We start from the raw sequence: 26,777 nt of genomic DNA, 5'->3' as shown, positions 1-26,777 counted from the left end.
TTACAGTCCCCCTTTTCGTTAACAACTACTGATTAGTATTTATTACTGTTTTTATATTTTGATTACTGTTTTTATATATTTTGGACTGTCTTAGAACGGGGTAAATAACCCTAGTTAGATAGTTAAAGCAACTTTGTATAAATTATAATTTTGTAAATGTAATATAATATGATAATCAGTAAAAATTTAATTCTAAGTCTTTTCATACAAGTTGAATGAGCTAGGAAACATTACATATGAAAATTGCTTTCCATAGACGACAGAAGTGAATGCTCTTAGACAGGGGAAAAAATATTTTCTTAGGGAGGGGAGAATCGTCAACCTACCTACTCAGTGTTGAGTCGCCTATGGCCCAGTGAGTTGGTGTTCAGTTTTATCAAAAAAATAGACGGTAAGTCTGATTTTTTTTTAACTACCACACTTAAAATAAGATAACCTCTTTTTGGTGTGGGAAAGTCAGTAAACCCAAAAAAATATCATTTAAGAAATCGCAATGTGAAAGTTACGTCATCAAAAAAAAAGGTTTTTGTGTTTTGGAGGCTTTATATTTACAACATAGTTTATTCATGTATTTTTTATATGTTACATTGGTATCTTTATCCTTCTGATACATTAAAAAATATCTGCAAAAAATTTAATGAGGCAAGGTGGCTGAAATTTGGTCAAGTGGCTTTTGCTTGTTTATAATCAGGATAATGCAAGCTATGAGAATTGACGAAAGAATGAAAATATTAGAAATAATTATTTTTATTTTATAAAAAATATTATTAACATTTTTTTTGTGTTTTGATATTTTATTTTATTTTTTTGGAAAGCCAACAGACGTTTATAAAAATATGATATATATTATAATACATTTCATAAGATCAAATTAGACGCTTCCTCTTTATATTGGTAACATAAATAATTGTTACATAAATATAATGTAAAATAACTAATCCTTCACTGCTTGTAATTAATGTGTAAAAGTTATTTATATTCTAAATTTGTTGCAACAGAGATGGAAAACATTTTTGAGAAGGGAATACGGAAGTCTAGGTATTTACAGGGCTTATGACCTGTCATCGGCTGGTTTCAGTTTCAGAGCTGCAGAACAGCATTCATTTGACGTACAAAATATTTGAAATTGTTACCCACTAAGTCCAAAGACTTTTCGGTGGGGCACATTAATTTTTATTTTTTTTTTTAAATATTTTTTTTTTATGTATATTTAGATTTTATTTTTATAAATACATAACTTTTTTAACAATATTTTGAGTTTGTCCAAATTTTTGTAGACAAGGACTGGATTTAACTCCCTGGGGAGCTGTTTATATTAACATATTACAACAGAGATGAAGAACATTTAAGAGAAGGTAATATAGAAATATAGGCATCTACAGGGCTTATGACTTATCAATGGCTGGTTTAAGTGGCCACTTTACACACTGTGTAACATTTACCATTCTGCCTATATTTGAACATCTATATTCCTTCAATTCTTTCATCTGTTGATGTTTGTGAAGTTAAAGAGCTGAAACCTTTATTTATGCGGGTGAGATTCATCTAATTGAATTATTTCACCTACATACTAGAAACGTGAAAATGTTATTTTTTTCAATTTCTATACTTCTTCATGGACCAGGTAATTTATCAACAATATTTTGAGTTTGTCCAAATGTTTGTAGACAAGGACTGAATTCAAATATAGGCAGAATGGTGAATGTTACACAGTGTGTAAAGTGGCCACTTAAACCAGCCATTGACAGGTCATAAGCCTTGTAGATGCCTATACTTCTATATTACCTTCTCTTAAATGTTTTTCATCTCTGTTGTAATATGTTAGTTACTTTTTTTTATATTGTACCAATTTATTTATTGACGGGCACCATAAAGTTTTTCTTTAGTTCTTTTTTTTCATTTGAAGATATTTCATGTTAATGATGATTTGTGGGAGATCATTGAACAACCTTAAAATAACGCAATTTAATTTAGTTTGTGTGGCCACTTTACACACTGTGTAACATTCACCATCCTGCCCGTGTTTTAACATCCACATTTTCTCGACTCTTCCGTCTGTTGACTTTTGTGAAGTAAAGGAGCTGAAACCTTTATCATGTGGGTGACTTGAACCAGCCAATAACATACCATAAGCCCTGTAAATGCCTAGGGTTTAATTTTTCCTTCTTAAAAATGTTTCCCATTTCTCTCGCAACGAATTTAGATCTCATAACTCCCTAGGAAAGAAATCCAACCTGTCTGAAAAAGTCCTCTAGTGTACAATTTACATTATGAACAGAAAGTTCAATTTTTTTTTCCACGTAATAAACATTGATTTAAAAATTTGAAAAATGTAACCTCACTAGGGTTACCCGTGCCGATTACACTTAACGGAATACTTTTACAAAAAAATACCATTGAAAATATATTTATTTATTTGATTTTTACGATTCATTTTTTTTTTTCGACGGCTTACGCCTTTGACAAGGTATAAAATAATATTAAAAAACAGTTATGATGAAACAAAACACCTGTACACAAGTACAGAAAATATGCATAAAACAAAATCATCAGAAAATAAAGTTACAATAAAAGATAATTAAATAAGAAATTATAACTTTATATACATAGACAATAAATATACATATAAGGGCGGGAATTTTGCCTTTAGGCAATTTCTTCCTACCTACCCAAACAGTTAAATATAAATGTTAAATAATTCAAATCAACAATTAAATAAATAAAAATTAACACTTACTATGAAGAGAGGAGAGGAGATGGGAAGGATAAAAAGAAGGGAAAAGAACAACTCAAATATTTAGATATTTTTATTTCAATCTTGATTTAAATGTAAATAAAGAAGAAGCGTCTCTGATATTAGTGGGTAGATTATTCCACAACCGAGCAGTTACTACTGTGAAAGATGAGGCAAGAAAATTAGAGCGGTGAAAGGGTATTAAAAGCGTTCTCTCGTTGCTAGAACGAAGAGATAGTCCATGTTGTGATAGAGGTTGGAAGGGCTCTCTCAGATAAACAGGCGAAGTGGGATTATTTAAAATATTGTGAAGAAGTGATAGAATGTGAATGTTTCTTTTATGCCTGATACTGAGCCAATGTAGTTGCGTGCGATATTTGATATATATACAAAGAAGATTTCAGACAAAATGTTTTATAGACAACGTATTTATATTTATATTTTGTTCATGTATACCTATATTATTTTTATTAAAAAAACATAAATAAAGAACAAATCCATAACATAAACTATATATTTGTGGAGCAGTTGATTCAATATTGGTTTGGGCGAATGAGACAATCAATTTTACTTCTACTCAGCTCCACTATCCATTTTTTATAGCCGTTTTGAACATTTTCTCGTTACTAAATTAATAAAAGCATATTAAAAAACATAGTAAAAACAGGGTAAATAGGAATGAGGATTAATTTAATTATATAATTAAAATAGTAATTATAAAATTAAATTAATTATATTATGAATAACCACAATGTTAGCGCGTCAAACATAAAAAATTTATGTGACATTTTAAAGTTAAGTATTGAGGTGGTTTTTTGCAATGAATCATGTTTGGATCAATGCGGTGTAATCATTTACGAGATCTTAAAAAATTAGAGCGTTGATCGTAAATATTTTATTTTTATTAAAGTATTAAATTTATAGCTAATGCATTTGATGCATGTTTCATATATATTTCCCCAAACAAAAGGGTCTATAAAACTTTTGTAGATGCATGGCAAAGCAAACCGTCTATTTTTAAATTATACATTTGTTTTATTTATTTTTATGTTCAACATAAAAACCTTAATCCATTAAATAATAATATATAAGTAGAAATAAATTACCCTAGCCACAAAATGTTGCTTCATGGAATTCATTTATTTTTTATATACTGACTCATTTAGTCCGTTTAGTTTAATTAAAACGCATCTTTTTTTATACAAGTACGATTAAAATGAAATATTGAGAAGGAAATATGGAAGTCTAGGCATTAATAGGGCTTGTGGCCTGTCATTGGCCGTTTTTTAAAAAAAAAAATACAAATTTATTACAGCAATTTATAAGTAATTATTTAAACAACAAATTAATTAAGTAGTAAAAGTAAACATATTTATATTTTATTTTTGCTGTTGATTCATCTAAACTTCCTAACTAGGGATAGCTTCCCCGTTCTAAGGCAGTAAATTATGTATTTTATAAAAATATTAAAGAGTAATTACAGTTTTATCATTATTTGTGCTTTTTCAGTCTTAAAAGTAAACAATAAATATCCAGAGAAAACATAAATAACACCAAAACCTCTATAGTATAGTAAAACAAGAAACCAGCCTACGTCCTTCTTCATCCGACAACAATTTCTCTGACTCCCTCCGACCAATATGGATTAAAAATGCAGTCAACACCTTCCTCAGCCTGGCAATCCCACCACATTTCCATGAATCTGGGATAAGGTTATATATCCTCGGGCCTATAGGTTTAAGTGGCCACTTTACACACTGTGTAACATTCACCATTCTGCCCATGTCTAAACATCCACATTTCCTCAACTCTTCCATCTGTTGACTTTTGTGAATTAAAAGAGCTAAAACCCCTATCACGTGAGTGGGATTCATCCGGCTAAACCAATCCACCTACTAGGCAACGCCTGTAAATATTTTTCCCATTTTTATACTTCTTCTTTTACCAGGTAGTTAATTCAATAATGTTTTGAGTGCGTCCAAATGCTTGTAGACTGGCTGGATTTTCTCGCTAGGGAGTTATTCATATTTAAATTTGTTGCAACAGAGAGGGCAAACATTTTTGAGAAGGGAATATGGAAGTCTAGGCATTTACAGGGCTTATGACCTGTTATTGGCTGGTTTTAGTGGCCACTTTACACATTGTGTAACATTCACCATTTTGTCTATGTTTGAACATCCATATTTCTTCAATTCTTCCATTTGTTGATTTTAGTGAAATTAAACCAATGACAGATAATTAAGCCAATGACAGATCATAAGCCGTGTAAATGCCTAGACTTCCATATTAGGACAAAAAAGCCAGGACTACCAGATTACAGAGAGATCCTTTTATATTAAAATGAATGTCTGATTGTACTGTTTTTTCAGGAAAGGTCTGTCAACATGGCTGGGATTCTGGCAACCAACCAAGTGGAACAATCAAAGTAAGTGTTCCTAATTCATCATTATTCCATATTATTCAATAAACAACTAAAACAGTGTAAGTCACTCTCCAAGCGCAAGAGTTAGTCTCTTTTTTTGGAGAGTTACAGTGATAACATTTACTAGATGTGTAAAAGTAGTTATGTTTAGAATTTTACAAAAACTTGTACTTTTTATGAAATTTATGAATAAAAAAAAAATATATAAAAAAAAAAAAATCTATTCTTTAGTCCAAATGACAATTAATTTTCTAGAGCTCCATATGAAAAAATAGCATACCAACCTGGACCATGATAAGCTCAAATCAATATTAAATACACTTTAAGGAGTTTGTTAAAAGCAGGTCTGACAAGTACCTTTTGAAAGCCTTTTTCAAATTCAGGTGTCGCCCCCCTAGACCGCCACAACACCCTTTAATTTTCTATGGCCTTCTACCGCCCGCCCCCCTGAAGGCCTTCAGAGCCCACAAGACTGTTTCAGTTGGATTTATTAACAGCCTCCAGGCCAACAGGCCGGCTTCTCCTGAAGAGTTTTAAGTGGTTTCCTCTCCACATGAGCAAATTTTATAATTCTTCATATATATTTATTCTTAACACTATACACTAGTAACGTTTTTAACATAACTCTAACTTAATTTTTAAAGTTTAAATAGATACTGAAGAATAACCTACGATATTCAACTGTCATCGTATGCACAAAAATGAGTTACAATTAAAAAACAATTAGCGAATCTTTGTTTTTTAAAACCCACTAAAGGATTTATACTATATTATGGATTCAAATATCAATTCGTTTCGATTAAAATATCAAAATATTAATTTATTTTAAAGCAAATTTACTTTCAAACCACCGAAACATAAGTATGATCAATTACTTACTTATTATTGTAACTTCCCTGTTAAGACAAACAATATATATTAGTGATTCTCGCACATAACAAGTGCGTATATTGTCACCTCCCTTAGACTGTCGTAAGTCAAATTGATGTATTTTAAAGAATACCTTATGAAAAAGTATTGAAAGACTAAATTGCATTAATGAAAGCTGCAAGATTTTACTGTAATCGCAAGTGTAATTTTTCGAACGAGATTCTAAAGTTTTAGGTTAAAGACGTATTTGAATTAGTGTATTTAAGTTAGCAGAGTAATCTTGTGTAATCCAGTAGTAATAATTTTGGCCAATAGAGGCGCAACTGGTCGCTGTATGGAATAAAGGAATATGATATAAATTTACTTACCCAAGAAAAGTAATAAATTTTTTTGATGATGTGTTTTTTCCTAATAATACTGTAACATAAAACATTACTTTCGATGTCAAAAAAATATGTTAAGCTGCATGTAATCGATTATAAGGAGCATTCGCCCCTGGGTGATAGTAAAGATGAAAGTGTATTTTAGTATTTGCATGTTAGTGTAGTGAGTGTCCTGACGAATTAAAAGTCGAAATAAAAATTTTTGACCACAAAGTTAATGCTTTGAACATAAAAAATACTTATTGTTTTGTTTATTTGTCAATCAAACAAAATGTTGCACTCCCAGGAGGAAGAGAAGATTCTTTGGGGGCTCAGTAGTTAGTATTATTATTTACTTGGGGGCCCCGACATCAGGGGGGGCCCTGACGCCCCTGACCAAAAAATCATGTCTTGCACTTCCATACTTCCGAAATAATTACGCAACTGAGTTTATTGTTTCTAGATCATTGCCTCCTGAGGTTGAAGATCATAGTTCTGAAGACAACAACAATAACTTGGATGAAAATTTTAAACCAATAACGAAAATCGACACAGAAGTAAAACAACTACTTGAGGATATACACGAAGCCAAAATCTCTGCCAGTATCGAAGGCGCAGAAAGCATCAAAGCAAAAAGCGCAGAAATTGACGACGCGATCCTCAAACCATTACCCGGGAGTGTTAAACACTTTTACTACGGTACCAATGTTTTCGTTACTGGAGGAACGGGCTTTTTGGGAAAAGCACTTCTTGAGAAACTGCTCAGAGCCTGTGGAGATATTAAATTTATCTATGTGTTGATGAGACCGAAGAGAGGATTAAGTGTAGAACAAAGGCATAAAGACCTTCTGAAGAATCAGGTATGATATTATGCACATATTCAATGATTATTCTTCTATTCTTTTCAACCTGTTTCTCTCTACTGCTGGATTGGTCACTTTCAATTTTTCCATGTCCAACGGTGTCATCAGTCTATCTCCTTTGTAGTCTCTCCACTTTCTAATTTTCGTAAGTTTAATTTAATATTCTGGGGGTCCACCTGTCAATGTTTTGTCTCTTTATATGACCCGCCCACTGCCATTTTAGTCTTCCCACTTTTTCAGTGATATCAGTCAGCTGTGTTCGGCATCTTATTTGCTCATTCCTTATTCGGTCTGTTAAGCAGATGCCCAAGATTTGTCGTTACATAGACCGCTGAGTGCACTATTTTATGTGGACACTAAGTGATAAGTGCAAAGCGTTTTATAATTTTTAAAATCTAGGTGTTTATAAAATTTCCTTGGAACATTTTCAATCCTTTCAATATTTGTAATGTATAATGGGCTCCACACAACTGAAGCAAACTCCAAGTTACTGCGTACAAAAGTGTTGTGTAGAATCTTAAATGTATAAAGTTTTTTAAAGGGTTTGGAAATTCTTAAAATGAAGTCCAGCATCTGGTGAACTTTTTCAATGACAGATAAACATAAATATGTGAGACCCAAACAGCAATCTTCTATAAAAAATAACTCCAAAGTTTCTAATCTTACCTTGTAGGTATTCAAAATTTTACACAAGATATCCCGAAGTATTCTACTATTAGAAAAATTTCAAACAATTTTTTTAATTATCGATCAAACAAATGTATTATTTTTGTCAATAATTTCAGCTTGAAACTACTCTGTTATTTCTAAATTGAGGTGAAATCAAAGGCAAAAGAAGTGAAGCTTATTGTAAGAAAGTATTTTAAATTATTACGTATTTTTCAGATCTTTGACAGGATTCGTGACAAATGGCCCGAGAGACTGGAAAAAATCATTCCAGTCGAGGGAGACGTAGCCCAGCCAGATCTCGGAATGAGTCCAGCCAACTGCAAGACTTTGGAAGAGGAAATCAATATAGTCATACACTCGGCTGCCACCATCAGGTTCATAGAACCTTTGTCAGAAGCACTGACATTGAACACGCTCGGAACAAAGCGGATGTTGGAACTGTGTCATAGGATGAAAGTACTCAAGGTAGGAAAAAAAATTAAAGATAAAATACAAGATCTGGGTATTTCGCTTGATGAGAAACTGCAGTTTACTTTTCATATTAATCAGATGGCTAGTGATGGAATGAAGATGTTTGGATTTGTTTTGAGAGTAGTGTCAAATTTAAAAAAGATTTTACTGTGAAATAATCATTGCACTCTTAACTAGTTAGAAAACGACTTGAATACTCGTACAACTCTTCGGTTTAGTGTCATGCTACAGAAAAAGTACTCAATAAATTTTAGCGCTTTATAAATTAATACTACTGTCGAATCCCAAAATCACTATTTCTTAAAAAGTAAAATGAGATTGCCTCCATTGCCAGACCGTAAAGTTTTAGCAAATTCTAGAATATTGAAATCGATAATTGACAACACTGCTTTGCTTGAATCAATTCAAATTCGAATACCTGGTAGACACAAGTTATAAATAAATATTGTATTTTGTAAAGTGAACCCTTAAAATACTGTCGTAAATAATTCCTTTGCACGCAGTGATGTAACATCGTGTTACCACAAGTAAAACACGGAATATTCTAAAGTTAAAGCATTTGAAAAAAATATAAACATGGAAACACACGGTTTAATAATTATTTTTCCATAAATTGTAAAAATAAACATATAATTTATCCCTGTTATAGCAAAATAAATTTAAGATTATAAATACGCCGCTCATTTTACATGCGTGCACCCCCATCACTGTCAATATCCAACTGAATCTGTTTCGTACAAACGCTGAAACACTGGTGATTTGGTTCAGCCGGATGAATCTCACCCACGTGATAAAGGTTTCAGCTCTTCTACTTTACAAAAGTCATCAGATGGAAGAGTTGAGGAAATGTGTATGTTCAAACATAGTAGGAATGGTGAATTTTACACGGTGTATAAAGCGGGCAATTAAACCAGCCAATGACAGGTCATAAGCCCTGTAAATGCCTAGACGTTCATATTCCATTCTCAAATTTTTGTTCCCTCACTGTTGAAATAAATTTAAATATGAATAACTCTCTAGGGCGGAAATCCAGCCAGTCTCCAAGCATTTTGACATATTCAAACATTGTTGTATCTTTTAAGGTCCGGACAGTAGTTTGCGTGCATGTTTTTGTTCCATTTTCCTTTGTAGGGTGATTCAATTCGGCTGGTATCTTGGTGAAGTATCTCAACACATGGTAAACAGCAAATACTTCGGGTCCAAACCTTATCCTTAACTGCAACGTTTTTTGGAATTGTGGGGTTATATATTCTTTTTGAGGCTCAAGTCACTTCACTTCACAACTTATGTTATATTATACATTTATATTTTCCATAAATAATTCCAGAGCATTGTTCACGTGTCCACGGCCTACAGCAATTCAGACAAGAATTCTGAAATTGACGAGAAGTTTTACCCAGTTACTCACGATCCTGACGCCTTGATCCAATGTTCTGCGGCTCTTCCTCAGGAACTTCTGGACATCATCACTCCTAGAATTCAGGTAAACCCTACCATTTTTTCCCAATTATATATCATTAACTAGAACACTTATTTCTTCCTCTCTTCTTTCAATCCGTCCGTAACCAGACTTTGTAATCAAGGGAGGCTCCAAAAATGACAAGACAGACTGATATTTTCAACATTTTATGCATATGATTCAATACATTCACCTTCAGAGTCCATGTTTCACAGCCAAGAAAACCAACCATGTATAATATATGTAGTGTGGCATTTGACCACGTTTACCAAAGTTTTTTTCACCTCATTGAACTGTAAAGTAGATGCAGAATAATCAAGTTGCTCCATCGTCATCCATTTGGTATTAGCAACATTAATTTTCAAATCTTACTCCTCTCCTGTCACGTCAATTATATTAAAGAGTTCTTGAAGATCTGATATACTTTCTGCCAGTATTTTTTTTGCATCCGCATGTCTGATATTATTTATAATGACTCCACTGATCTTCACTCCCAGACTAGAATATTCAAGAGTTTTTTGGAATAATAGAGGGGATATAATACAATCAAGGCACATACTCTAATTATATCATGTATATTCCCCAGGGATCTCATCCTAATACTTACACACTCACCAAGGCATTAGGAGAGCAGATCGTCCTGAAGTATGGAGCTGGACTCCCGATATGCATCATGAGACCATCGATTGGTAAGATCAATTTGAGAGAAAATAATTTTAAAACAAAAGTTAATATACACCAGAAAAACAACGTAAGAATAAATTGACTGAATCTGCAAAAAAATAATGGACGTCATTGTAAAACGTCACTACCCATTATGGCATAAAAGAATGGTTTTTTATCTTTTACATAATGGAAAACGTAAATATACCACTATGGTATTCTTTATCGCTATAGGCTTATGTGGTCTGTTTTCTAGAGCGATCTTCCTCCTGTGAGGTAGATTTCCATCTTTCCTTTCATCTTTTGAGAGCTCTTCTAAGAAAACTAATCCCGATATAAGTGCGATATAATAAAACCTGGTAGTGTCTATTCTTTAGACATGACCGTACCAGTTCTTCTTTTGTTGTCTCTTCCATCTTACAATGCCTTCAGCCTCACACATCTCACGATATCTTAGAAATTTGTCTGCTATCATTCTCAGTCTCTTCATCTTGGAAGTCCTCAATACCTGTTTAGTCCTGACTGAGTCTGTTTTTGCTTCAGCGCCATATATTTTTATTATTATTATTTATTTATTTAGTTCTATGTATTTACATAGTCTAATATATATTTACAACACAACATTTACATCTATACTTATTCTAACATTATTTATCACTATTATACACTGTATCCTAATTTATAATATTAACTGTTTCATATGTACATTTTCATTAATTATATTCACTATTAACACTATTTACTACCTTATATTTTTCACATATATATTTTTTACATTTAATTTTAAATATATTTACATTAATTTAATTTTTTATGCTTTCTGGCATATATGTCACTATTGGTCTCACGCATGCTATATAAATTCTCATTTTACTCTGTTAATAATCATACTTTTATTTTTCCATGGATTTTAAAGCACAAGAGATGGCAACTGCCGAGTTAATTGATATAATTTCGTATTTTACTGTGGTATTTTTTTCTGAATTAAATACTGTACTTCCTTTTCCTGGCTGTTTATCCCATTTGGTTAAGGTCAGCCTTCCTAGGCCTCAGTCTACACGTCGGACTAGGAGATTTGTTGTTTGGTTTTTATTTTACGGGCGGTTGCCACCTGATGCCGAGACAGTAACCCCTTTTGCTAACTGAGGTGTTTGATGCCACCGTTAAATAAAAGAAAATGCGTATGTCTTACATAAATGTTTGCATGATTGTGTATCGTGGTATGCTATTCCTTAATTTCAATTCTTTGGGGTAACGCAATATTTGCTAAATACGATATGCTCCTTGCAAAATAATAGCGTGTCTATTAATGATTATAAATGATTGTTAACATGCCATAATTTGGCTAAAGAGAACTCTACAAATAAACATAAACTTGATCCACTTATATCAATTGCCGTAATGTCTCTATGCATGAATATTTAATGATGAGAAGCTCAATTTCAACAGCACTTTTATTCGTACCTATCTTCATTTCGATCTGTATAAATAATTAAATAGATTGGCTCCCCTATTCTCTATGCCGCTTCCTCGATCAAATATTCATATGGAAATATTGATCGAGTCATTTCTCTTTAATTATGTGTTAATATCTGTACAAACTAATACATGAATACTATATGAGTATATCTGTCATCCAATACTATCGCAATAAAATATACGACGACTGATTAATGCTCCACCCCTGACCTGCTTCGAGTTGACAGTCGAGCTCGTGTATATGCATCATGTAGCCTAAATGCCTGCGTGTAAAATAGCGAACAAGTTGAAACCTGCAACGGTTTAGTTACAACAGGCCGCTGACCACTGCAAAATGCTGCAAGATGCTGTTTCTCCAGCACATAAGACGTTAGTATCAATGGCTGGTATTATAAAGCTAAGTTTGAAGTTTGAACGCCCTCCATATTCACCTGATCTAGTCCCCAGTGACTATCGGGTAATTCCAAAACTCGAGGTACATTTGCTTGGAAAGAATGTTTTGGACGACAATGAGGTCATGGGTGGTTGGCAGGGATCAGGCTCATGTTATAGAAATGTTGCAGCATCGATTTATGAAGTGCATTCAAGTTCAGCGAAACTACGTCATAAAATAAGGTATGAAAACCTTTCTTATTCACTTCAAAATAGGTCAATAATGGAGCATATTAATCAAACCTCGTAAAATGCAGTCTAGAAAGTAAAAATTGTTTGATACGAAAAACGGCATTCCGCAAGGTTTTTAATTTGGTCCTACGTTATTTTAATTTTTAAAATCATGTATTTTCAACTAACAATCGAATAATATAATTGACACCTTTACAACAAAGATAATTTACTTGCGGGTTGCTCTCGCTCACATAGTGAATATTCAGTTTATTGACATACTCTGCAATGTGAAAATACGCCTTGTTACTATATTTTGTTTTAGTTTAAACATGTCGGGGTAGAAAATTCTTTCTGACATATTTTTATCTCCTTCATTCAACTGCTGAACGATTTGCAACATGTATGGGTGGAATTTCAAATTTGACTTCAAATTTTTGCCTTCCGAAGTCTTTTTAACGCCTGAAAAAAATAACGAGTATTCAAAAAAAAATTTCTTCTAATTTGCAGTGACAGCAGCTTACAAGGAACCTTTTCCAGGATGGATCGATAATCTTTTTGGGGTGACAGGTTTGTTATTACATTTCATTCTAATTGTTTTATATTATTATTTTGAACCTTGAAATAGAGCACAAATAAATATATTTTTATGTGCTCTAATATTATCACTAAAAAATAGACAATATTGCTCTACGGGGTTAAAACATGGACCCTCAAGGTGAACTTTATAAACCAATTAGAGGCTTTTGAAATGTGGCTTCCACGGAGAATGCTGAGAATCCCATGGACAGATTTAGTTACCAACGTCGAGGTGCTGAGACAAGCCAGTGCTGAAAAAGAACTACTGTCCTAACAAAACAGAGAAAACTCGCATGTCTAGGCCACATCATGCGCGGAAGCAAATATGCGCTTCTACAGCTGATCATAATGGGGAAGATCGCAAGAAAGCGTGGAGTTGGGGCAACAGATGTCCTGGCTGAGAAACATTCGTGACTGGACGGAAGTGCGTGGGGTTGAGGCGCTGTTCCAGTTGGCACAGGATCGGAATGCCTACTCTAGGGTGATCGCCAACGTCGGCGTCAGGGGGACCTAATATGGCACAGAAAGAATAAGATATAAATCTTCAATAGAATACGCATGCGTAATCTTCTAGTGACAAAAACAAATTCACTTAAACTAAGTTAAAACTTGAAATTCCTAGACTTTCATATTCTTTTCTCAAACACGTTTTCCCTCTCTGTTGCAACTAATTTAGATCTAAATAACGCTATAGGGACTAAATCCTGCCTGCCTTTAAACATTTGGACATACTCAAAACATTGTTGAAACAATATGTAGTCAACCCCGAGAATAACAGTGACCCAAAAACACACTTTTATACGAGACCGCACGCAACTACACTGGCTCAGTATCAATTATTACTGTGGATAATTTATAAAGCGCTAAGTTAAATTATCATGAAACAAAATAAAATAATACTGCCATAGTAGTTCTCCTAGTATTGTACTAGATGATTTGTTTTTATCGATTTTAGATCAAAACCAACAAAAAACTTCAATAGCATCTTAAAGAAATGTAATGTAACGACACGCCGATCGATAAGTTAAGACCATACAATTAAGAATAGTCCAGAAACCGCATACGCGCATCTAACAGAAGGAGACTAAACTACTCTTAAAGTAGACGTCGCTCAGTACGCAAATCCCGATTTCGATTCAATTATGCCGTGTTGTGTCGTATTAAAGTGTAGAAATACAGCTGGTATCTCAAAGAAACAAGATGGGATCACATGTCATGTGTAAGTATCAAATGCACGTGTAAGTAGCAAATGCATTACTTAAAAATTTAATTATTTTTCCATCTGTCAGATTGTCAAAGAAGACAAAATGAACATTTTGTTGCCAGGGTAGTCAAATTTTTTACGCTGCTTTGCTCATTTAATGAAAGAACTAATGAAAATTGGACCTCTCGGATTAAATCATAATATAATCTTTTACAGAACATTTCATTTTCTCTTTCTTATGTTACACAAAAATATTATAACTGTCTATTTATTATAGGAGCAAAAATTAATTATAATTTTCTTGTATACCCACGAACCAAGGCCATGCCTTTGTGGGATTTTTTTGTTTGCTATTAATATGTATTTCATTGCTTTGTAATTATCCTTTGTTTTTTAATACTCTGTTTTACCTCTTATGTATATTGTAAAAAACAAAAAATTTAATAAAAAATCAACGTCGTGGTGGATATTTGACCGACATTATATTTAAAATATTATTTTACATGACATAAAAATATACGTTTTATGTCAAATATTTTTATTTTTATTTTTTAAGCTCAAAGTTCATTCATTAAATTACTCTTTTTAAATGGCCATTTACTTATCTACTCTGTTGTGTCAATCAATGTTTCCGCGAATACAATAAAATTTTAGAAAAATTAACTGCTTTTTTTAAATATAACTATCTTACATTTTATTTATTTATTTTTACAAATTTATTACAGCAATTTACAAGTAATTATTTATACAACAAATTAATTAAGTAGTAAAAGTAAACATATATATTTTTATTTTTGTTGTTGCTTCATCTAAACTGCCTAACTAGGGATAGCTTCCCCGTTCTAAGGCAGTAAATTATGTATTTTATAATAATTTTAAAAAGTAGTTACAGTTTTATCATGATGGGTGTTATGATTATATTTTTCGCGATCTAGCAACCTTACGCGGTGACTTCACGCATGCGTGCGGCGTAAGGGAGTGTTTTTTTGTCACAGTCCGAAATATTCGAATATGATTCTACGCTCCTTCTGGACTATTCTTAATTCTATATTTTAGACTATAGTGAACTGATTAAAATCGCAGTGTTGTTAACTTTGGAAACGTGTTCAAAATAAATCATCCTTTGATAGTGGGCACTCTTTGCTGGCTTAACCCTACTTCTAAAGTTGATTTGAAACGATATCAACAATTTTGTCTTCTTATTCAAGGTATCGTCATGGAGATATCAAGAGGCACAATCAGAAGCGCCATCTGCAATGAAAATGGCGTGATGGACCTGGTCCCAGTGGATTTGGCCGTCAATTCCTGCATAACAGCTGCTTGGCATCACACAAAACACAAGTAAAATAAAATAATCTGACCAGTCTTAAGGAGAAACAATGGGCTAGCGATCACGCATGAGTCGGGTATTTTATGCGACGCACGAAAACGCGTTTTTCGTAGGGAGATTTATTTATTCATTCAAAATAACACTCGTTTACAGATTCATGAACTAATTGGGGCCTTTTAAGCTGTGCCCGTGTCAAGCCATGATAATAAACAAGAACACAAAACACATAGTAAAATTAATTGAATTATTTTAGATCTATAATTCACATAACACTCGTCCATGCGCTTTGTAGCTGCACGATGATTGGTTATCTAGCATATATATCAACTTTAAAATACAACATTTGAGTTTGTCCAAATGTTCAAAGACAAAAGACTGGATTGTCTACGAACATTTGGACAAACTCAAATATTGTAATGAAACCAACTGGTCCAAGAAGAAGTTTAAAATTGAAAAATTGTTTTCAGGCGTTGCCTAGCTTGTGAAATAATTCAGTCAGATGAATTTCTTCACAACAATAAAGGTTTCAGCTCATTAACTTGACTAAAATCAACAAATGGAAGAATTGAAGAAATATAGATGTTCAAACATAGGCAAAATGGTGAATGTTACACAGTGTGCAAAGTGGTCACTTAAACCTGCCAATGACAGGTCATAAGCCCTGTAAATGCCTAGACTTCCATATTCCCTTATTTTAGGTATGCTCCATCCCTGTTGTAATTTGTCAACTTTAAAATACCTAAATTTTGTAAATGGGGTCTAGAATTCCAGTCGTCTATGCGTTAGTAGCTGCAAGACGTGTTGTAATCTTACTCCTTTTCATTATTAATATTATTTTATTTGTTTAATATCATCAATACACTAAATTTATTTGTCAAGTTTTAATATGTGGAAATATGCCCTAAATTTCTAACTGTCTATGAGCTCTGTAGCTGCAAGACGTCCTGTAATCTAGCTCATATCTGTTACAATTTTTAATTGATCTTAATTGAAAACGAAGAACTAGAATCCCAACCGTCCATGCGCTCTGTAGCTGCAAGACGTGCTGGGATATTTATTTATTGTACAGCGCCCTTGAGGTGATCTTCACAAAAATGGCGCTATATAAATTATCCAACTATATATATGTATGTATATATATATAATTCCTCTGTACGTGTGATGTCACCGTACTCCTCCTAATCGGCTTAACCGATTTACGTGCGGTTTTCAGAGAAATATAGATTTTTGCGCTGTGCGTGTTCGTAGATATTAAAATCTTCAAATATGTCAAAAAAGAGGTTAGGAGCATAAATGTTTTATTAATTGTTGAGATTTGTGCAGTATGTAAGGCTTGTTTAGACATGTAGAGTGAATGGCAGCGGCGAGCGGTGGTTTTTTTATAGGTAAGCCACAAAAAAACTTCATAAATATTCATAAGTCACACAAAATAAGGTATTTTTCCTGTAGTTATGTGAACATCATCTCTCCGCTTCAGGTGTTGACGACAGAAGATTATTGCCAATAAAACATGTTTTTCTCTCGTTTCATTTGAGCAACAACTCTTTTTTTTCTTCCTCAGGGTCTCCCAGCCTATGATCTACAACTGCACCTCCGGCTCCACCAACCCACTGACCTGGTACCAATTCACCAAGTATGCTGTGGACCACGCCAGAATCAGCCCCACTAAGTACGTGATGATGTACCCGAACTTCAACTACACCACCAATAGGCTGGCCAACCTGTTCTGGGAACTCAGCACCCACTACTTACCGAGCATCGTCTTTGATATGATCATGAGGGCGCAAGGAAAAAAACCCCTGTGAGTCAATCATTTTTTTTAATCGAATAGGGTTGTGGTCCTGTAGTAGTATTGTGAACTTACGGATCAAAGGTTCAAATCCCACTCTACCACAGCTCGGTTCCTATTTTTCCATCTGGCGTAATAAAGATTTTTTGGAAATAGTCTGAAAATAGAAATGTTTGGGCAAATAATTAAAGGGGCAAGGGCTGATCGAAGATACGGTGAATTATTCAATAACGAACAAGAATTGAATTAATTTCCTTCAAAGTACTCTCTTTGGCCAGCGATGCACTTATTCCAACGTTAATCCCATGATTGGAAGCATCTTCTTTCGGAAGGGCCTTGGTATCAAAACTTTTTTTCTTTTGGGACGGCTTTTTATTTTTGGAAAGAGCCATAAGACTCGTGGTCTAATTTCAGAGAGAAAGGCAAATGACGAAAGTCGAAAATATTTTTTTAAAAACTTGCGGATCAAAGCGAGGTTTTACGACTAATTTGGCACTTACTCGTCTCATTTGCAAATAAACGAGTAAATTGCTTTCCATGGACCCATGTGATATATTCGGTTCTTCGATAAGATCTCGAATTATCAATAGCCCGTTTCAACGAATATTTTTTGTTACTTTTCGCACGTTTTCGTCTATTTTTGAGTTTTTTTTTGGTTCTCAACCGTTGCTCGTCTTAAACCGACTAGTTTCCACTTTTAAATGGCTCATATATCACTTTGTAAACACTCTTCAGTCACCACATTACCGCCACATACTGAAACTAACATTTTATGAGCTTCATTAACATTTTTTGGCAACAAAACAAAGCGTAATGTTAACTCGTTGTTTGAAATCCATAATGCGCGTCAGACGCAGATTACACCAGAGACTTCTAGCTCAACGCTGACTGACAAGTCACAACTTGTTCAAAATTGACACTGACCATCTCAACGAATCAGGCTATTGAATTATTTTTTTTTAATGGATCGTCAACAGTTGCAGCTATAAAAATTAATTCATCATATTCTTAAATCAGCCGTATTTTCTATTGAAAAAACTTTCAGAATGAGGAATTCCACTGTTTTCTAAATTTTTTTTTCTATAGCGTACTATTTAACCAAGCAAAAATATTTATTTTTTGTGCGTTATTTACAAAGATATGATTTTTAAAGTTACATTTATCAAATACCGCGCCAAATGACTGTAATCAGTGTGTCACTTTTCAGTAGTGGCGTCATGAAACGGTTGGCGTTCTTACTTTCACTGACCGCGGTAAGTTGTATTTCTCCAGCCAATAACAAAACTGACAAGAATCTATGGAATATCGCTTTTATTACTTCATTTGGTTGGTCGTAATTTGCTCATTTCTATGTTATGGTTGTTTTTACGAACGTTTCGATTTAGAAAAACCTAGAAAGTTGACGTAATCTCTGGTTGAAATGTCAAATTATATTCTTTTTTTTCTATGGTCAAAACGTTGCGGGGGCTTTAAAGCGGAAACCGGAAATACTACACGTAGATATAAGGAGTGACGTCATTATTTACGATTTTAAAATGAATACAATTTTTAACATTTTTTATTTATTTTTGCGTGCGTTTTTGAGATATTTCATCCTACTCCAAATTTTTTTAATATTCACGTGTACTCGAAAACATTTAAAAATTTAATTCAGGGTTGGGCTGGAATTCCTAATGAGGGGATATATGTCGTTGATAATGATCAACGACATTAATTCTGTTATACAAATTATGCTCTGCCCCTTACGGCATTTAAGACTTTCGCTGACTTTTTATAATGCTGCATGTAATAATTTCCTGTAATTATTTTTTAGAATGATGAAGTTGGCGCGTCGTTTCAAAATGGCCACATTAACCGGCGAGTTCTTCGCAATGAACGAGTTCAAGTTTTCCATAGAGAACATGACCGCGCTGATGAGGGCCTTGGAGACCACTGAGGAGACTAACGAGTTTCCCTGCAGCGTAAAGCCCATCGACTGGAACGCCTATCTGGCCTGTTACCTGATGGGTATAAGGAAATTCATACTGAAAGATTCGCTGGACTCTATGCCCGCTGCCAAGCTAAAAGTACAAAGGTGATTTATTTATTTATTCCAAAATTATTTCTGTACCTTAAAGTTGAAAGGCTGGAAGTCATTTTTTTTGCAAAATTGAGTTATGAATGTCATTTTGTTCATATTTATGTATATTTTTTTTATACAGATATATAATGTTCCCTCACTGGGGTGTCCCGTGCCGAGGGAAACATTTTACAAAATGTGAAACATGCCTTTAATTAGCTATTAAAGGGTAAAAAGTCATTTGTAAAATTATATTACAATGGGTAAAGTTTGTTTTTCAGAAATCATTATTTACAAAACCACACTCACGAAAGATGGGACACTAAAAATAAAATAAAATACTTAAAACTCATTAAAATAGCATTATATCAACTCGTTAGTTCACCCAAAGATTTTTTTTTTGATAATGATCCTTAAGATAAAAATAACTTTATTTAATTTACTTACACATAACTTTGAATTATCTATCCTTACCTCTGTTTTGTATAAATACATTTAACTCTTTAAAAAAGATACCAGTCTCGAAGATGTCGCGAAAGCGATGAAACCGGTCACTGGATATTCCAAATTTGTTGATTAAAGTATCACTCGTGTTTTATTTATATAATAAATTACAATGAACATCCATCAAGAATTTTCATTTACAAACTTAAAAGTTTACTTTTAATTACTGTTTTATTGCTATTCATATCATGTCATTAAATTTGTATTTACCTGTTATTTTCATAAATAATTTTTGTTTTAATTAATGGCACGTTATTTACTGTTTTTGACTAAAGAAAGTTTTATAAATGCATTGTTTTTCATTCAATCTACATTACTTTTTATACTGAAGTCCGATGAAAAATAAGGGCGCAGGCCGGGCGGTTGGAGCAAAAAACAGTCCCATATTTATTTAAAATAGTCCATACTCTAAATGTTATTTTCTTAAATATTCTTATTGAAAGACCATCAATCGGTACATTTTAAACCATTTCACAACTTCAAACCGCTCTCCTGAACAATTTATCAAATATGACTTCTAGCATTTCAGTTTTAAAGTACAGATATTTGCTCACTTATATTAATTTTATCTTATTTCATTATGAACACAAATAGATCAAAATCATCATCATTCCATGTCCACTCCCTAGTTGAAGAATATGGTATCCACAAAGATCCTCCAAGCATCAATTCAATTCAATTTTTTCAATTCAATTTATTTATTTTAAATATAACATATACATTACAAACATATATTCAATACGTACATATTATACAAAAGAAGAAAAAATACACGAAAGAGACTCATGTCAAAGTAGTAGGAAAATCCTGCTCCAGAAAACCCCTTCGGATATATGGAACATATCAATATCCAGAGCGATGTTGTTTAGCATAGCGATAGCCCTTCCAACGGGCAGGGTGGTCCTGTATATCGGAATATGAAACAATCTATGCTGACGCTGTCTTAGGTAATTATCAGGAACATACAAACCAATGCTCATCATACTCTCAGGATTATCGATCATACCGCGCAACAATGGATAAAAATGTGTAGTCAAATACACATTCATTCCAGTCTCTAAACTGTTGTAGCCGAGCATACCCTGGAGAAACTCGGCCGGGTAGAGCCGAGGATAATACCCGCACTCTCTCATGTAGAGATATCTCAGAAACTTCTTTTGGATTTTCTCTATCATAAGCGAGTACTTCAGTTCATGTGGCCCCCAATTCATCGAGCCACTCTCGAGTCTACTTCGCACCGAGGAGTTGTAAAGAGTACGCGGGTATTTTCGAAAACCCTGGCAGTACGCAGAACAAATCCTAACATCTTCAATGCTTTACCACTGATTGTCTCTATATGTTCATGAAATGTCAGGGTGCTCACAAATTTAACGCCCAGATCCTTAACATTCGATGTTCATATCAGATTCTGGTCATTCATTTTGTAGCAAAAAAGTTTTTTGGGCCCTAGTGAAGGGCGTGACCAAACCCTTGGAAACATTAAACCTATGTTTGTTTCGCCTTCCCCATTTAGATATATTAGATATATCCGCTTGTGGAAAACGAAAATTGTCAGAAGTTGTCATCCAGCTCCTGTGTATCCTCCCAAGTCAGGTTCGCGTCCTGTAGTTCTGATATGAACTGCCGACCAACAGTCAGAAGTGGACGTCCAGGACGTCAAGAACATGATGCCTTGTAAAGTGGGCAAGCGTGATTAAGGCTCTCAGGAAGCATCCGCAGTACATGGCCAAGCCAACTGGATCGCTTCCGCTTGATGACGGTTGTCACCGGAGTTTGCTGCGTCCGTTCTCTTATTACTTCATTTCTTACAAAGTCAGACCCCCGCTCACCCAAGATTCTTCTGAAACACCTATTCTCAAAACTTCCAGTAGCTCAATCACAAATAACTATCGATGTGCTAATCAGCGACGTGATAACAATTTCTCACCGTTGTTTATCGTATTCGCGATCACAACGGAACATCCGTGAACACCTAATATTAAATGTCAAAATATTAACGTTTCCCGACGTAATCCTGCTGCGCAATCACATATTTGAATTTCACCGGTGTAAATATGGAAAATATTCCAAAACAGCAATTTTTATTCATTAATTTATTTATTATTTATCATGCCATCTATTGCATTTAGCCAGCGGTCGGCAAGCCAAATGTCAAGAAAAGCAGTTGCCATAGTAATTGTAATTTAATTTTCACTTTTTTGTATTAGTAAATCCTTACTATTTTGCAAATGCAAAATATTGCAATATATTGTATTATTTTTTATAGTAAAAGCCGACATTTTGCCACTGTATTTATTTACGAGGACAAAAAAACACAAACCGACACGACCGTTGACTTAGAGATTACACGCGCGTTGACTTATGACCGCGATAACTTAAGCATGTTCATTATTGTTCATTGTGATCGCTCAAATGCTTAGTATGTTTTTAAGCACGTCGTAGGTTATTTGTGATTGAGTTACGGGTGTTAAAAATGCTCACTTTCGTCTACTTGACATTCCATTTGAAGGCTTACCTATAATCAAAATAAAATAACACATGTAACTTAAATGATACTCTAATAGGGATCTGATACTAAGTGAAGGGGTCAACACTGTTCTGGCATCGAGACAACACTATTACGTAGGCAAAAAGGTCCATAACCTTTTGCCAGAATCGTGGAAAGACGGGAGTGTTGTCAAGTTGCGGAGGGTGTTGACCTCGCTCTTTCGTGACATTGGTCGTAGGGAGTCAGAAAAGTTGATGCATGCCACGGATTGGAGATTCTTACTGGATGTTAAAAATAAAATATAAAAAATAAGGAATAATTAAAAAAATATATATTTATAGATGGCAACCATGAAGTTTCGCATAAATAAATTGTCTATGTTTTTTATGAATGTATGTATGTGTATGCGCATGGGTGTATGTACGTGTGTGTGTATGTACATGTGTATATATGTGTATGTCTGTATGTATATGTATCAAAATGGGTATACTAATAAGTTTATATTTTGTTTGTCTGTGCTCTATATTAATTTGTTAACTATTATAATATATTAAAATGTAATTAGCCTAGGTTGGAACGGGGTATGTACCCTTGTTAGCTGGGCAAAGTGAACATGAAATTGTATTTTGATAAAGAGTGTAAATAAATAAATAAAAAGCAAATACAATACCTTGTTGAACAGAAAATTTTCTTTTCTTTTCATACACTTTACCATTTTGTTTTAGTTTTGGCACTCATTTTCAAATTAAAAAAAAATATGGATAGAACTTACATTCGTTAACATTCGATCTTTTTTTTGTTTTCAGATTATACTGGACTCACCGTTTCATCCAAGTTGTCTCCGGATACTGCGCAGTGAAGTTTTTCTTTAGACTCAGATAAAATAATTTACACTTTAATTTTAACGATTCGCCGTTGTCAATTATAGCTTATTTTTAATTCATCAATCTTATCAAGGCATGTTTTAGTAAAAAAACAAAATTTAGAAAGAGCCGAAGACAAAGACGATACATTTTTTAATACGCGTCATACAGGACAAAACATTTAAAATAGAAATATTTAAAACTAACCGCATAGAATGAGGAATTCCACTGTTTTCTAATATTTTTTTTTCTATTAGCGTACTATTTAACTAAGCAAAAATATTTTATTTTTTTGTGCGTTATTTACAAAGATATGATTTTTTAAAGTTACATTTCTCAAATACCGCGCCAAATGACTGTAATCAGTGTGTCACTTTTCAGTGATGACGTCATAAAACGGTTGGCGTTCTTACTTTCACTGACCTGACAAGAATCTGTGGAATATTGCTTTGATTACTTCATTTAGTTGATCGTAATTTGCTCATTTCTATGTTATGGTTGTTTTTACGAACGTTTCGATTTAGAAAAACCTAGAAAGTTGACATAATCTCTGGTTGAAATGTCAAATTACACAAATTATACTCTTTTTTTTCTATGGTCGAAACGTTGCGGGGGCTTTAAAGCGGAAACCGGAAATACTACACGTAGATATAAGGAGTGACGTCATTATTTACGATTTTAAAATGAATACTATTTTTAACATTTTTTATTTATTTTTGCGTGCGTTTTTAAGATATTTCATCCTACTTCAAAAATTTTAAATATTCACGTGTACACGAAAACCTTTTTAAAATTTAATTCCGGGTTGGGCTGGAATTCCTCATTATAATATACCAGTGCCTCGATTATGAACGCTATCTTCATATGTATACATCGAGACGGTATACTCAACTTCTGTACTATCTGTATCTTACCTCGGTATGTTCTACCTGCTTGTCATATCGACATCATATGATCAAAACAAGCCAATGGAATGACCGCAAACAATTAGTCCGCGTTCCTTTCGTCATTAACATTTAAAATAGTTCTCATTTATAGTTTAAATAGGCTTCTGTTATAAAAAGTGCTCACTTCAAAGCGATTATAAACTCCAATAAATCCCAATTCAAGCAAAAAATGCTCGCTTGAATAAGAATTTTGCCTGACTTTTGGAAATCACCTAGATGGTACGCTTAACGATCGTCTGTATGTATCTACCGATCGACTATAAAGCCTACTCCTATAACGTCTCGATACATACACTCGGAAAGATAGTAAAACGGATGAAAAAAATATAATAACCAAATTAGTTTTTTAGTGGTAACTTTCTGACGCATATAATCTGTGTCTGACGCCTAGATACTCTTGTTTGTTAATACGAGAGAACCTAGCGACATTACTTTTACATCTAGGCGTTCGTTTTATTAAAGTAACAGTTATGTCAGAATTCAATTCAACTATAAAACTTAAAAACTTTAAAAAAAAAAAATTCTAACCTCAAAATGATTAAAAAAAATAATAAATCATAATTAAAGGAAAAATCGCTCGGTGGAACAAATTTTTCACACTTTTTATGCGTATATAAACGTATCGAGGGGTTCTAGACCCATCGGTATAAAATTATGTACTTACATCATAACTTGATGGTGGGGGGGGGTATCGGTACTATACCTTTGTAGTCGGTCGGGAGACTTGATCTTCAACTATGACGTCATACTGAAGCTGTGTCATTTTAGAGCGTAGATATGTGTACCGTGACGTACGCTTCCCCTTGATTCATATCGATGTACCTACCCAAAACTTGAAAGGGGGGGGTCGGTAGTATATCTTTATAATCGCTAGGGGGAATTTATCTTCAACTATGGGCGTAGAACCAAGTTAGCATACATTGCACTGTGTCTTAAAGTCTGATGATGCTCTTTTCTGTCCCATACCCCGCCTGCCCTCTATATTTCCTTCTACAATAAGTTTTCATTGCGAAATATGTGAGGCTATTCTTCTTTTGAGAGTGATCAGTAAAGCAACAGTGAGTGAGATAATCCCGAAATTTACGATTTTAATATACACATGCAGCCGTGGCGAATCGTCTATATAAGCGATTATGCGCAGCTTATTATTATATTTGATTATCCATAACAATGTTTTGATTTAACTTTATTCACAGAAAAATAAACAAATAATTATTATTTCTTATAAATCATTGCCCTCGTTTGTATTTTTCTCAAAATATTAATAAAACACGCCCTGCACCAGCAGTGCGCCATGAAAGTAGCCGATTATTCCAACTTATTTCTTCATGCAAATAAGTATCCCATATCTTAAACGCAGTGACGGTTTTTTTCTCCTGGAGTAATCTTGCAGATTACACTAATTGTTTGAAGTCGATTCGAAAAACAGTATTTCGAACATTATTTCTTAAGGGCTATTTTTCTTTGACATGTGGCGCTCGACGCGGCTGTTTTTGGCATTATTAATTTCTAGAACAAATCGGCCAGTTGAAATTTTAATCGTAATGGGATTACCTAATACGCACTGAACTAATTGTGCTATTTTTTATAAACTTGTAATGGATAACATAATATATAACAAAGTTCATAATAATCGTTGTTTGAGTTGATTTCATAGATGAGAGATGTTGTATCACACATAACCAATGAAAAAATAGCAATTTACAGTATAATATTACTTTTATTATAATATTATGTACTATGTACGTACAAATTTATGATAATTTATATATCTTACCTGTAAATAAAATCACTGTTCGCCATTGACATGCAGATATGTTAACTCTCCCTTCCGAGAAATGTGTAGTCAGTACAAATTGCATCTAATAAATTTAATACCTCTACAAATATCATTCATATTTGGTTTAGATTTCCGGTAGGTGGTATATTCGCGAGCAAGAGAGACAAATTCACGCGTCACGCAGGCCAGTAGCAAAGTGACCTGTACCACTGCCATAGTACGCCAGTCGCCAGTTTTGCGCAGTTGCTTTCGAGCTTTTGTTAGGGGCAGCCCCTCTTTTCGCTGTGAACGTCAGCCAAACGGTCTTCTCATATTTTTAGTAATAAGTTTTGAAATATTACCACGTTTGACTTCAGCTTTAAATTATTGAAGCAATTGTCCATGAATATTCTATTTTTCTCATTTAAAATCTATCATTTTTTGCATGTGTATTGACTACACAGCACCGTTACGCGCAGGTGTTTTTGGTACAGTGAACAAATGGTAAATTAATTGAGTAAATTAATGTTTTCAAATGATAAAATATTGAAGTTAGATATTTAACCCATGTTAAAATATAATATTAATAATCATATTCGAATAATTTAATTTATTCAGACCCATTACACACCTCAAAGTCTGATTATCACAAAATATATT

At 33.6% G+C, this 26,777-nt stretch overlaps 1 protein-coding gene across 2 annotated transcripts; it reads left to right on the top strand.

Moving 5' to 3' along the window:
- Positions 1 to 330: 330 nt before the first annotated feature.
- On the top strand, positions 331 to 23,529 carry LOC148277540 (putative fatty acyl-CoA reductase CG5065). 2 transcript variants are annotated; one of them, XM_088232754.1, is made up of 11 exons: positions 331 to 391; positions 5,104 to 5,159; positions 6,852 to 7,248; positions 8,137 to 8,385; positions 9,719 to 9,874; positions 10,437 to 10,539; positions 13,106 to 13,165; positions 15,587 to 15,719; positions 17,270 to 17,509; positions 19,311 to 19,571; positions 23,355 to 23,529. In XM_088232754.1, exons 2-11 carry the CDS (start codon positions 5,119 to 5,121, stop codon positions 23,428 to 23,430), a joined length of 1,716 nt encoding a protein of 571 aa, XP_088088880.1. In that variant the 5' UTR covers positions 331 to 391; positions 5,104 to 5,118; the 3' UTR covers positions 23,431 to 23,529. The 2 variants fall into 2 exon arrangements, with proteins under 2 accessions (XP_088088880.1, XP_088088879.1); XM_088232753.1 differs by lacking the exon at positions 23,355 to 23,529 and adding an exon at positions 19,838 to 20,183.
- The last annotated feature ends 3,248 nt before the right edge of the window (positions 23,530 to 26,777 follow it).

Source organism: Micrasema longulum, unplaced genomic scaffold (genome assembly GCF_059751315.1).
Source record: "Micrasema longulum isolate JH-2025_06_02 unplaced genomic scaffold, ASM5975131v1 h1tg001016l, whole genome shotgun sequence".
Classification (NCBI taxonomy): domain Eukaryota; kingdom Metazoa; phylum Arthropoda; class Insecta; order Trichoptera; family Brachycentridae; genus Micrasema; species Micrasema longulum.
The sequence above is the reverse complement of the archived record's forward strand: the minus strand, read 5'-3'. Positions and strand labels throughout refer to the sequence as shown.